Consider the following 14,008-nt stretch of genomic DNA (forward strand, 5'->3'; position numbering starts at 1 on the left):
TTCGGTATTTTGGGTTTGACCAAACCTTTTGTACGCATTGTATGGTAAATTATAAACATGCTAATTTTTTCGACTCAATTGAATTTTTAAATACTATCTTTATTCATGTATTGATCGAAAAGTGTATTTGTTACCGTAGTAATTTACATCAGAGCTATTTGATCTAATCTGATCTTTTAGCTTAACATGAAATAAAACAAATTGCAGACATAAGAAACTGTACTTTAAAGTGGTCACCCGACCTGAGTACTTTGTTTCTTTTATCGAAACCTTTGGGCGTAGTTCGCCTAGAAGGCCATTCACTTAAAAACAAATGTTCATTTAGTACTTAAAGTGGTCACCCGACCTGGTACTTTATTGGTAGTATTTTCTTAAATGTTCTCCATTCCAGTACCGTGGTACTAGAACAAGTTGCATTTTTTCATCATACTTACCTAATTTGTATGCTCCGGAGTCGAGAAATTCGACCACTTGATATGGTCCTTCCCAGTTAGGTCCTAGTACACCTGCCGCACTGTCTTTAGTGTTTAGGAATACCCTTCTCAGGACCATATCTCCCACGAAGAATTTTTGAGCCATCACTTGTTTGTTGAAATACCGAGCCACTTTTGGTTGATGGGCCATCAACTTTAAGTTTGCAGTTGCTCGTCTTTCTTCGATTTCATCAAGTGATTCTGCAAGGAGTATGTGATTGGTACCTTGATGGTACGTCAATCTTCTGAGGGAAGGTGGCTCGAGTTCGACGGGCAGCATAGCTTCATAACCGTACGCCATTGCAAATGGTGTCTGTCCGGTCGCCGTTTTTTCCGTTGTACGGTATGACCATAGAACTTCAGGAAGCTCTTCTGGCCAGTTTCCTTTGGCATCTTCAAGTTTTTTCTTTAGTGTATCCTTCAAGGTTTTGTTGACTTCTTCAACTAGACCATTTGCCTGAGGATGCGCCACTGCGAAGAGACTTTTGATGATACCATGGTTTGCACAGAAATTAGTGAAGGATTGGTTGTCCAACTGCTTGCCATTGTCTGAGACTATTTTGTACGGTAGTCCGAACCGACATATGATGTTCTTCACAATAAAGTCTTGAACTTTCTTTAATGTAATGGTTGCGAGTGGTTCGGCTTCAGTCCACTTAGTAAAGTAGTCAACTGCTACCACTGCATACTGCACTCTACCTTTACCTTTAGGCAATTGTTCGATCAGGTCAATTCCCCAAATGGGAAAGGGCCACGGACTCTGCATCTATGTTAGCTCGTTGGGCGGAGCTCTTGGTATCTTTGAAAATCTCTGGCATTTGTCGCACTTCTTAACATAGGCTCTCGAATCTTCGATCATCGTTAGCAAGAAGTAACCTTGCCTTAGAATTTTCTTGGATAAGCTCTGTCCGGCGGCGTGATTTCCACAGAGTCCATCGTGAACTTCATATAGGAGTTGTGCAGCTGTGTCTTGAGTAACACATCTGAGTAGTGGCATTGAGAATCCTCTTCTGTACATGACTCCCTCTACTATGATATATCGCGCAGCTTTCCTTCTCATCTTCCGAGCTTCATTTTGGTTATCTTGGAGTTCCCCAGAGTTGAGATAGGCTGCTATTGGCGTCATCCAGTTTGGGGATGTGTCAATCATTTTGATTTCTTCTGTGCCAGTGATGCTAGGTTCTTTGAGGAACTGGATGGGAACCAGGTTTGCCTTGTCCCTCACATTGCTGCTTGCCAATCGAGCTAACGCGTCTGTAGTTGTATTTTCTTCTCTTGGAATTTGTCTGAGACCGTAGCTTTTGAATTGTGCAAGAAGATCATGTATTTTGCTCAGATATGCTATCATCTATCCTCCCCAAGCTTTGTATTCTCTAGATACATGATTTACCACCAGCTGTCAATCACTGCAGATTTCAATGTGTTCGGCCTTCATCTCTCGGGCTAGTCTTAGTCCAGCGATTAGAGCTTCGTACTCGACCTCATTGTTAGATGCTTTGAATTCAAACTTGACTGCAGTGTGTAGGTGTTGCTCCTCAGGCGTGACGAGGGCAGTCCCTGCACCAGATAGTTGATTTGTAGCTGACCCATCCACATGTAGTTTCCAGGTCTGTTTGTCCTCATTGTGGCTTGGCTAAGGTATTGGTGCTTGCTCGTGGTTGCTTTCTCGTACGCTTTCTTTTTTGCCTGTGCATTCTACCACAAAGTCTGCCAAGGCTTGGCCTTTGATTGCTGTTCGGGGTTGGAAAGTGATTTCGTACTGACCCAACTCTATCGCCCACTTGAGTAACCGTCCAGAAGCATATGGCTTTTGCAGTATTTGTCGTAGTGGGTGGTCGGTATATACCCGAACAGGATGAGCTTGGAAATAAGGCCTCAACTTCCTTGTTGCTAGAATGAGGTAGTAGGCGAGTTTTTCTATCAACGGATTTCGGCCCTCGGCCTCAATGAGTCTTTTACTGATGTAATAGACTGGGTGTTGTACGCTGTTCTCTTCTCTGAACAGCACGATACTCACGACATGTTCCATGACAGCTAAGTATATTCCCAGCTCTTCGCCGTCCAGAGGTTTTGAAAGTATGGGAGGTTTAGCAAGTTGTGCCTTTAGCTCTTGGAAAGCTTTTTCACATTCTTCTGTCCACTCAAACTGTTTGTTTCCTCGCAGGAAGTTGAAGAATGGGACACATTTGTCCGTTGATTTTGACACAAATCTGTTGAGGGCGGCGATCCGACGAGTTAAGCTTTGCACTTCTTTGGTTTTTGTTGGTGAGTTCATATCTAGGAGGGCTTGAATCTTTTCTGGATTAGGTTCAATTCCTTGGGCATTGACAATGAAGCCTAGAAACTTTCCCGAGATGACTCCGAAGGAGCACTTTAAGGGATTTAGCTTCATGTTGTATTTTCTGAGGACTTTAAAGCATTCGTCCAGGTCGTCTATGTGCCCCCAGCCTTTTTGGATTTGACGAGCATGTCATCCATTTACACTTCCATATTTTGCCCGATCTGGTCTTTAAACATTTTGTTTACCAATCTTTGGTACGTAGCTCCAGCATTTTTTAGACCAAACGGCATGACTTTGTAGCAATAGAGACCCATATCTATTAGGAAACTAGTATGTTCTTGGTCTGATGGATGCATTTTGATTTGATTGTAGCCTGAGTAAGCGTCCATGAAGCTTAGTGTTTCATGCCCTGCTGTTGCATCTACGAGCTAATCGATTCTTGGAAGTGGAAAACAGTCTTTAGGGCATGCTTTGTTGAGGTCTGTGAAATCAATAAAAACTCGCCATTTCTTGTTCGACTTGGGCGCTAGTACGGGATTCGCGACCCAAGCCGGGTAAAAAGCTTCAATTATGAAGTTGTTATTGCGCAGTTTTTCAACTTCATCCTTCAGGGCTACTGCTCGTTCTTTGTCCAACAGCCTTCGTTTTTGTTGAATAGGCCGGAAGTTAGGATCGATATTCAGAACATGTGAAATAATAGAAGGATCGATTTCGACCATATCCGCATGTGACCAGGAAAAAACGTCTAGGTTTGCTCTCAGAAATTTTATCAATTCTGATTTTACTTCGAGTAACAGACCTTTTCCGATCTTTAGCTTTCTGGTCGGGATAGCTGGATCGATCTCAATCTCTTATAATTCTTCCACAGGTCCAACATTGTTGCTTGGGTCCCCAAGTTGAGGATCCACATCTTCATCCTCGCCTTGGGAAGTTCCCTACTTGGGAATGTTTTTTCCCTTGTCTAGGCTCTGGCTGGACGATACTTCCTTCTTAGCCTTGGCCACTGCAAGGTTATAACATTCTCGAGCAGACTGCTGGTTTCCTTTTAGACACCCTACCCCATTCTTTGTTGGGAACTTCAGGCATGAGTGAAATATTGATGTGACAGCCTTTAAGTCATACAAAGCTGGTCGGCCAAGCATTACGTTAAAAGCTGAAGGAACATCCAATATTAGGAACTGTGACATGATAGTTATGCTCGTCGGAGCTTGTCCAACACTGAGGGGTCGGATTTGTCCTAGAGGTGCAACTCCTTAACTAGAGAAACCATAGACAGGCTGGAGGCACGGAGTTAGATCCTTGAGTTGGAGTCCCATCTTTTCGTAAGCAGTCTTCAAAAAGATGTTTGAAGAAGCTCCATTGTCGATCATGGTTCTGGCCACCGTTTTATTGGCTATCTTGACTTCCACGACCAGCGGGTTGTTGTGCGGAAATCTAATCTTGACATCATCTTCATCGTTGAAGGTTATGGTCGGCTCTCATGCTCGTGGAACTTTGGGCTTCCTTTCTTCCACGGCCAGGAAGACATCTTCTTGCTCGTGCTGCACTGTTTGGGCATACCTCTCCCGAGCTTTGCCCGAATCTCTAGCAATGTGAGGGCCTCCAATAATGACTTGCAAGTGCCCATCTACCAGTGGAGGTAGCAAATCTTGGTTGTTCTGACCTTGGTCGGTCTTGACATACTTCTGCAGGTGTGGATTGTTTTTCCTTAGTAGGAATTCAATTTCCCGCTTCAAGTTGTAGCATTCGTTAGTGTCGTGGTCGTAGTCTCCGTGGAACCGACAAAACTTTGTCATGTCTCTTTTGTTGGTATCTTTCTTCATGGGTCCGGGCTTCTTGTACGGAGCCAACGACTGGGTTGTCATATATACACTTTCTAAATCTTCAGTCAGAATAGTGTTGTCATATATACACTATACTCAATACACCAAAGTATCTCTATGGCACACATATTTTGATTAGACATGGATGTAAGGTAATAAATAAATTAGCAAATTATTAGAACTTATTCTTGATCCTATAATTGTTCCAATTAACATGTTACTGTAGTAATAGAAATTGATACCAATGAAGTTCTTGGACATAGTATCACACTACCTTATCTGAGTGGGAGAATTTTAAAATTCTAGCCCATCTTTATTTGGATGACACTAGTGATAAATTACTATGATATGATCATGATAGGAACCTTAGAACATAGCTGAGAAAGTAAATCTAACCATTCTTATGGATAGAAATAACTTATCAGAATTATGAGGATAAGATAGGTAGTTTTGGCTAAGTCTATTCGAATGACTTACGCAAAATACATAGAAGTGTATATTAAAATCCTTATATCTACACCAACTCAAAATATTAGAGATGGTGGTAACTCTTGGAGTGGAGGAATTATTCTAGAAGGATGTAAAAATCCATCTATAATATTTTAAGCTCCATCAGTGAAGCTAAATAACTTTGTTGTTTTCTAAAGCACTAGAAAGTTATTCAAACTGAAGAAAGTGCTTAATGGTGTTATCTCTATTCCATTTTGGATAGAATTAGAGACATGTCTTCTGTATATTCAGATGCACTTTATATGCAGTAAAGAATTCAGTATCCCTAGAGGAGTAATGCATATAGAAAATGATATTGCATAATGTTTTATGAACACATACGAAGTATTGGCGGAGAAAGCAGTTGCTTACCACAGACTTACAGTTCCTGTAATTTGGGTTTAGTCAAATACACTACACTTGATCTTGATATCAAGACAATAGATTAATTGAAATGCACTACTTGTTTTATGTTAGTGCAAGTGGGAGTTTGTTGGGATTTTATGCCCTAAATAAAATCCATTTCAATATAATCTGATTTGTTATCAATAGAAGATTAGAAATCATTTATGTTTACAAGTAGTTTTCATGTTTATTGTTTAATGTTACAATTTCTCGCAAGTCCAAAACATATAGTTATTCATAATTACAGTGATGTCAACACAGTGGAAGGTAATTGTGATTATATGCTTCAAAAGATAGTGTCCCATGATTCATCAGTGCACTGGATTTACACTAATGTGATAGTCAGCAATTGCACTTACTTACACCTTGGATAAGCGTTATGCTCTTCCTAGAACATTGAAAAAGTATGTTAGTATCAGATGTATGGAGTATACATTGAACTGGGACAGATATTGATCTTGGTAAAGATATTATAATCTTACCGTTGTATCATTCTAAGTCAATATCACTTGTTGATCTTAGATCAAAAAATCTTAATCCTGACATGGTTAGGTTTGAGCTCAACAGTGTTATTTGTGTTCTTTGAGCTGTTAGTTAAAGCCTACCATTTGGTTTGGGTCAAACGTACATTTTGGGAACATGATAGTACAATTGAGTGGGAGCGCTAAACATAGATATGAAATCTGTAGCTTCTATCTGGACATAGAAGTGAAATGATGATTTCCTTCGAGCTTGGCTTAATATAGATAAATGGAAGAGCTCTTATTTCAGTGATTATATTAGTTTACTTAAATATTATTTATAAGAAGCTAAGTGTTTTAAGGATAAAACACATTGAGGGGTGAAACGATAAATTTGTCCCTACTTGGTGTAAATCATCCATAGAGGATCTTTGATTATTGGGATTACAACGATGGTTAAATTTTCACAGCGTATCTATATCGTGGAACATATAGAGCGTTCTGTATAATTGAGAGTGCAATTCGAAATCGATAGTTGTGCAAGGAAGAATTAATAAGTTAGGAAATTTACTTGGTAAATTCTTGATCTGCTTATTGGAAGCTCGGTTATATAGGCCCATGGTCCCCATACTAGTTGAGACAATACTGATTGTAAGACATGTTGGGCTTTCTGCCCTAAATAAATAGGATTTTTTGAATTTTTCACTAAGATATGTCTTGATTGTGAAGAAATAGGGTTTTAGGGTTTACTTGTTAATTAAGACAATTTATGGAGTCTAATTAATAAATATTATAATTGACAATTTTATTTAATAATTATTCTAATTATTAAATAAATAGTTTTTGCATTTATAGGGTTGAAAGTGCAAAAGGTAGTATTTGTGAAAATAGATAAAATAGTTGAGAAAAATAGCAAAAATCTAACTAGTGTAGGGCCCACTTCATGGCCGACCACTAGGTGCTATTTTTGCTCTATTTTGATCAATTTTTTATTCCAAATAAATCAACCCTAACCCTAGGTGAAATTATTATAAAAGGAAAGCTATGGTCTCATTATCCAACTGATGCTTCAAAAGCTAAAAACCTAGTTTTCTTTCTAGGTTTTATGAGACTTCATCTTCTTCCTTTCTTCTTCTAATTTCGAATTCCTATAGCCTTCTTCACAAACCAAATTCAAGCCTTGGTGATTGAGTGCATGCCCACACATATCAAGTGAGTCCTCAATCATAGTGTGTAAGACTGTGAAAGAATCTAAACAACAGAAGGAGTTTCGGGCTCAAATCTTGATGATACTCTGCTACAGAAAGGATACAAGAGTTAGAGATCTGAGCGAAATGAGTCATTTAATTCCGCTGCAACCAATGTGAGGTTTCTCATACCTTTTACGTGTTTATTTTACATCGTTTTAGAAGTTTATGTTTAGGATGTTAAAAACATACTTGTTAGTAAATCTAGATCCTGGTAAAACATATTCCAGCATGGCTCAGTTAATTGATTTTAATTAATCAATTATAATTCTAAAATTAGGCTATGTCTTATTTATGAATTTTCACTAAGCAAGGGCTTAATTGTGAAGAAAAGAGATTCTAGGTTTTATTTGTTAGTTAAGAGACTTTGTTAAGTCTAATTAATAAATATGTTAAATGCAAATTTTATTTGATAATTTATTTTAATTATTAAATAAATAGTTTTGGCATTTAAGTGGTTGTATTGGAAAATATGACGTTTGTGAAAGAATAGGATAAATAGTTGAAAAATGGCAAAATTGCAAGTGGTGGGCCCACATCCTATGGCCGACCACTTAAGCTTGTTTTTACCATTTATTTATCAATTTTTTAATTCCTAATAGTTCAAACCTAAACCTAGAAGGATTCCTATAAATAGATAGTGATGGACTCAAAAGTGACAACCTAAGTGACACTTTCCTTCAGTCAAAACTTGAGTCTTCTATCTCTCTCAAATTTGAATCCTTCTCTCTCTCTTTATCTCTTCAATTTTCGAACCTTATAGTGATAGAGTACATGCCCACGCATAGCAAGTTGGTACCCAATCATAGTATGTAAGACTGTGAAGAATCCATTACACTGAAGGAGAATCGGGCTCAGATCTTGGTGATACTCTGCTACAGAAAGGATACAAGTGTTAGAGATCTGAGTGGAAGGAGTCATTTAATTCTGCTGCAACCAATGTAAGGTTTCTTGAACTTTATATGTGTTTAAATTCTATTGTTTTAGAAATTTATATTTAAGATGTTAAATAACCTACATGGTAGTAAATCTAGATCCTGGTAAAATAATCCCCAACACTCGAGCCTTTCCATCCAAACATTATGAATACTGAATTCCCTCGGGGATTCAAGAACCCTCACGTCTCGTCATATGATGGAACCACAGATTCGGTCTTGCATTTAAATAGTTTTAATACTATCATGCGAGACTGCAATGTTACAAATAATTTACGTTGTATTTTATTCTCCACTTTGCTAGTTGGAGCAGTGAGCTGCTGGTTCAACAAATTTACCCATAATTCAATCAACTCTTGGGAACAGTTGTCTAAGGACTTTAAGAAACAGTTCCAAGTAGCAAGGGATAGGCAACCTGAGACGTCCTCCCTCACTAACATAAAGCAGCAACCAGGCGAGATGCTTAAGGCCTACCTAAGTCGCTTTAGCACAGATGCTACGAGGGTTAGAAATTTGGATGATTGTACCTAGCTTACTGCTCTTCAAGCAGGGATCACGACTGATTTCTCCACTGCTGGAGGCGAGCTATGGGATGACGTGTAGGGTCGCCCAGTGAAAAACATCAGTGAGTTAAATGAAAGAGCTCAAGTGTTTGTTCGAAAAGAGGAAGCAAGAAAAAAGATGAAGTTGTTAAAGACTGGCTCGGGAGGTAAACCCAGCACTGTCTCGAAAAGCACCGTCTCGACCAAGGCTGACAATCTAGGAGCCTCTAGTTCAAAGAGTAAAGATAACTGTAAGGAGTTAGCCAAGGACAAGGAAAAGCAAAAGAAGCACGACAAGTACTTGCCAATATACACCGTTTACACTGAGCTTAATGAAACTCGAGAAAACATCTATCTCGCACATGAGGACAGGGTCGCATTCCGTAAACCTGAGCCCATGAGGCATGCGAGACAAAAGAGAGATGCAACCAAAATTAACAAGTATCACAAAGACATTGGGCATACGACAGACGAGTGTCGTTAGCTGAAAGATGAGATAGAAAGTCTCATCGCATGATGTCACTTCTGGAAATATGTTAAAAGATAAGCAATGGACAAAACAAGCCAAATCCGCCCAATAACCCAGGCAACCAAGGATTACAACCTCCTCCTCTTGAAGGAGAGGATATTTTGGTTACCTCGCAAAGGCCACATGTTGTAGGGGAAAGTAACAATGCCCGAAAGAGATATGTAAAAGAAGTGAAGAACGAGCAGACTGCTTTTTCTCCGAAACCTTCTAAGAAAGCTAAGACTGAAGAACCTCTGATTGTATTCCCCGAGGAAGATGAAAAATGCGTGAGATATCCTCACGTCAACTCACTGGTAGTTCCCATCCAGCTCGCCAATAAAAGGATAAAAATGGTGCTGGTGGACAACGGGTGTTCAATGCACATCCTTCATAAGGACACACTGAAGAAAATGGGACTTGAAAAAGTCAAACTAAAACCTTCCATGGTAAATCTGTGTGGATTTATTGGTGACAGTGTCGCCAGTAAAGGAATAATCGAGCTTCCATTAACTGTGCGTGGAGCACGTTTATCCTGTTGGGTTTTGTGACCTAAATAAAACCCATTTCAATATAATCAGATTTACTTATTAATAAAGATCAGAAATAACATTTTATGTTGCATGGTTCACATGATTTAATTCATGATTATATATATAATGTATAAATTCTATTTAAGTCCAGAACATATGAATTTGTTAATCATTATAGTGTTGTCAGCACAGTTAAATATAATCTTGATTATATGTTCGAAAGTTTATTCCCTGATTTGTCAGTTCACTAGATTTAGACTGGCATAATATAATCAGCGATAGGTATTCTTGCACCTTGGATAAGTGTTATGTCCTTTCCAGGCCATTGGCAAAGTTTACCAGTATCAGATGTATGGAGTCTACATCGGAAGGGACCAATATTGAACTTTGATTAGATATTTTAAAATTTACCGTAATATCTATTCAATTTAATATCACCCGTTGATCCTAGATCAAATGATCTTAATCCTGATATGGTTAGGTTCGATCTCAAGAGTATTATACATGTTCTTTGATTTGTTACTTAAGCCTACTTTTGGGTTAGGGTGATACGTACATTTTGGGAACATGATAGTATAATTGAGTGGGAGCGCTAACATAAATATGGAATCTATAACTTCTATAGGAATTTAGATGTGAAACGATGATATCCTTTGAGTTTGGCTAAACAGAGATAAATGGTGGAGATCTCATTTCACTTCGCTGAAATATCATTTATACGGAGCTAAGTGTTTTAAGGAAAAAATACATTGAAGGTGTAACGGTAATTTAGTCCCTATTCAATATAGATCATCTATTAGAGGGTCATTGATCAAATTAGAATTATAACAATGGACAATTAATAGCGTATCTATATCGTGGAACATATAAAGCGTTCTATATGACTGAGAGTGCAATTCCAAGTTCTAAGTGTGGATTCAATAAGGAATTAATAAGTTAGGGAATTTACTTGGTAAATTCGGTTCGACTTATTGGAAGCTCGGTTATATAGGCCAATGGTCCCCATACTAGTTGAGACCATACTGCTTGTAAGACTCAGTTAATTGATTTTAATTAATCAATTATAATTCAAAAGTTAGACTATGTCTACTTTATGAATTTTCACTAAGCAAGGGCAAAATTGTGAAGAAAAGAGATTCTAGGTTTATTTATTGATTAAGAGACTTTATATGTCTAAATTAATAAATATATTAAATGACAATATTATTTAATAATTATTCTTTAGTTCTTAAATAATTAGAATTGGCATTTAAATGGTTAAATTGGAAAATTTGCATTTTTGAGAAAATGGGATTGAGAAATAACAAAATGGCAAAATTGCAAAGTGAGGCCCATTATTCACTAATGTGGCCGGACACTTTGTATAGGATTTACCATTTATATTTTTCATTATTTTAATGCCATACAATTCTAACCTAAACCTAGATGGCATTCTATAAATAGAAAGTGTTGGCTTCAGGAAACTATGACTTGCATCTTATTTTCTCTCAGAGAAAAACCTGAGCCTCCAAGCCGCCCCTCTTCTCTCTCTTTTCTTCTCTTCAATTTCGAAATAGCCTTGAGTGAATGAGTAGTGCCCACACACATCAAGTTGTATGTTAATCATAGTGTGGAAGATTGTGTAGAATTCAAGAAGGAGAATTGGCATCAAAAGAAGGAGAGAAAGAGATCCAGGTTCAGATCTTGATTATGCTCTGCTACAGAAAGGAATCAAGGGCTAGAGATATGAACGGAAGGAGTCATTATATTCCGCTGCAACCAATGTAAGGTTTTCTTGAACCCTTATGTGTTTATTTCATTGTTTTAGAATTCATATTAGGATGTTAATGAAACATACATGGTAGTAAATCTAGATCCTGGTAAAATATTTCCAACAACTGGCACGAGAGCCATGGTAATGATTTACTTTCATGAAATATGAATTAAAACGATGATATGTGTTGATTTGGATGGTTTTATGTTGATCTGTGTATTATATGATGATTGATTGATGCTTGTGAAATTTTATGAAAAATAATTGAATTTTCATTTCTGCAATTATTTTATTGGATAGTTTGGAAAAATTACGCAATTTCCTTTTTTACAGAACTCAATTTCGATTTTATTTGAATTAGTTATGATTTTTTGAAGTTTTGAAAAAGTCGGGGGTGGTGACACACCCTTGTGCGCGCGGCTGGCTGCTGGCAGCACCCTTTGTGCGCCCAAGCAGCCCCTTGCGCCCAAGAATGTGCACCAGGATGGTGTACAAACCATCCGTACAGCTCACAATTTTTTCTCTTTTCTTCGATTTTTCATGCTATTTCATGGAATTAACTTCCGATTTTTTGTGTAGTTCTGTATTTTGATTTTTACTTTTCATATTTCAAATCTAATTATCAGAAATAAATTAATTTGGAATTTTTAAATTAATTTAGATATTAGTATAATTTGAATTTGAAAATATGTAAAAATCCTTTTTTACTTACTTTTTTTCTTATTTTTTAAAAATTTGATTATTTTATCTTATTTTTAAATCTAAGGTCGATATTAAATTTTTTCTAAAATATTCTATTTTAAATTATTTGACCTTATTTAAATTTAAAATAATATTACTATAATCATGATATTTTAAATAGAAATAAGATATTTTTGCTAACTTTTAAATTTTGTTATTTTTTGAATTAAATTATAAAATCAGAAAAGATATTTATTATCATTCTATTTTATTGAATATTTAATTTATAAAATAACATGAAAATTTAAAAGATGGTTAGCAAATTTTTGGAATGATATGTAGGTTAGTTGAAACTTAATTTTTCAAAATTGTAGGTTTAATTTTAAATTTTAATTTATTTTATTTTAAAACCGAAAATATTTTTTTAATTTAGATATTATTTTCGAATTTTTTTTATTAATTAATTTAAAATTAAATAAATCCTACATCCAACTATCCAAATTCAACTTGTTGCAGGAGTATGTGTTTTAGCTTGTTTGTAAGTTTTCTAAAACCTATTATTGCTTGATCTAAATTTCCATGGTTAACTTGTTGACAGATCCAATGATCTGCTTTTAACCCATGGTTCAATTGTCAATAGGTCAAGTAAATAATTTGTAGCAGGTAAATTTTGCATTCTTCTTTCATTTGTGTATGACCTAGTAACATGATAGGATCCATCCAAATCTGTGTGCATGTGTGAGCCTGCATGTTTACTTTATGTTTAGATGCATATAGGTTGTTGCTAAATAAAATGTCACACCATGATAGATTTTATTTTGGGCCATTTAGTTTTCGGGTCTATTCAATTAATAACAGTTATTTATTTTAAGGTTAAATTCCTCTCTTTTGGGCCTTGTGTGAGAGATGGGGGCCAATAGAAGTGGGTACGACATACTGAACCCAGCTCCCCCTCACATGAACTACCCCAATTGTGAAGGCCCATTTGCCTGATTTGGATAACAGTACTAGGTTAATTAAATTAGTTTAACCTAATAAAATTGATTAGGAACATAATTAACTTTTAAAATATATGAAATTTATTTTTTAATTTTAATATTTTAAAGTTAATTGTTAGAAAAACACTCTTAGTTTAATGAAATTATTTCTAGATAAACTATTGTATTTTTCTTGTATTTAATTAAATATAGAATTATAAGTAACTAGATTCTTTCTAAAACTTATTTTAATTATTTCATTAAATATTCCTACTTAAGTTGTAAATTAGTTATTTCTAACTTTTTTTTTTTATCAACTTAAATTTTAATATCTTTTGAATTTCAAAATTAAGTTGAGGAATTCTAGGAGTTGGTTATTGAAGATTCTAGAGATATTTTTTTTTAAGTTGTTAAACTTAAAATGGAATATTCTTAAATTAGGTAGTTACCACTTAATTTTTATATTTAATTAAATTTTATTTGGATTTTTTTTTTAAGTTGCTTATTTTAGATTCTTTCTATAACAACTTAAATTAGATATTTTCCAAATTTTGAAAAGATACTTAACTAAATTGATATATATTCTAGATAGTTATTTCTAGTACTAATTATATTTTCTAATATTTAATTAGGAAAATATCATAGATTGTGAAATTAATTGTTTAATAATTAATTTTGGTACAATCTAAGTATATTTTTCCTAGTATTAAACTAAAATTAATAATTAAGTTTCATCTATATTTAATTATTTATTTCTTGAATTTAATACATTTAATTAAATTGAAAATTTAAATATCTAAGTTGATTTGCATCACGATACTTATATATTATTATTTTCATGTTATTTAATTAAATTGAAAATTATTTTAAGTTTGGAATCTCATTTCAGAATAACTTATATTT

General features: G+C 35.5%; 1 protein-coding gene across 1 annotated transcript; it reads left to right on the top strand.

Annotated features, from left to right (window-relative positions):
• Positions 1-8,360: 8,360 nt before the first annotated feature.
• Positions 8,361-9,712, top strand: LOC115695004 (uncharacterized). Its single transcript, XM_030622103.2, has 3 exons — positions 8,361-8,618; positions 8,718-9,058; positions 9,205-9,712. The coding sequence occupies exons 1-3, from the start codon at positions 8,361-8,363 to the stop codon at positions 9,710-9,712; spliced, it is 1,107 nt and encodes a 368-aa protein (XP_030477963.2).
• Positions 9,713-14,008: the final 4,296 nt, after the last annotated feature.

This window comes from Cannabis sativa, chromosome 6 (genome assembly GCF_029168945.1).
Source record: "Cannabis sativa cultivar Pink pepper isolate KNU-18-1 chromosome 6, ASM2916894v1, whole genome shotgun sequence".
Lineage (NCBI taxonomy): Eukaryota > Viridiplantae > Streptophyta > Magnoliopsida > Rosales > Cannabaceae > Cannabis > Cannabis sativa.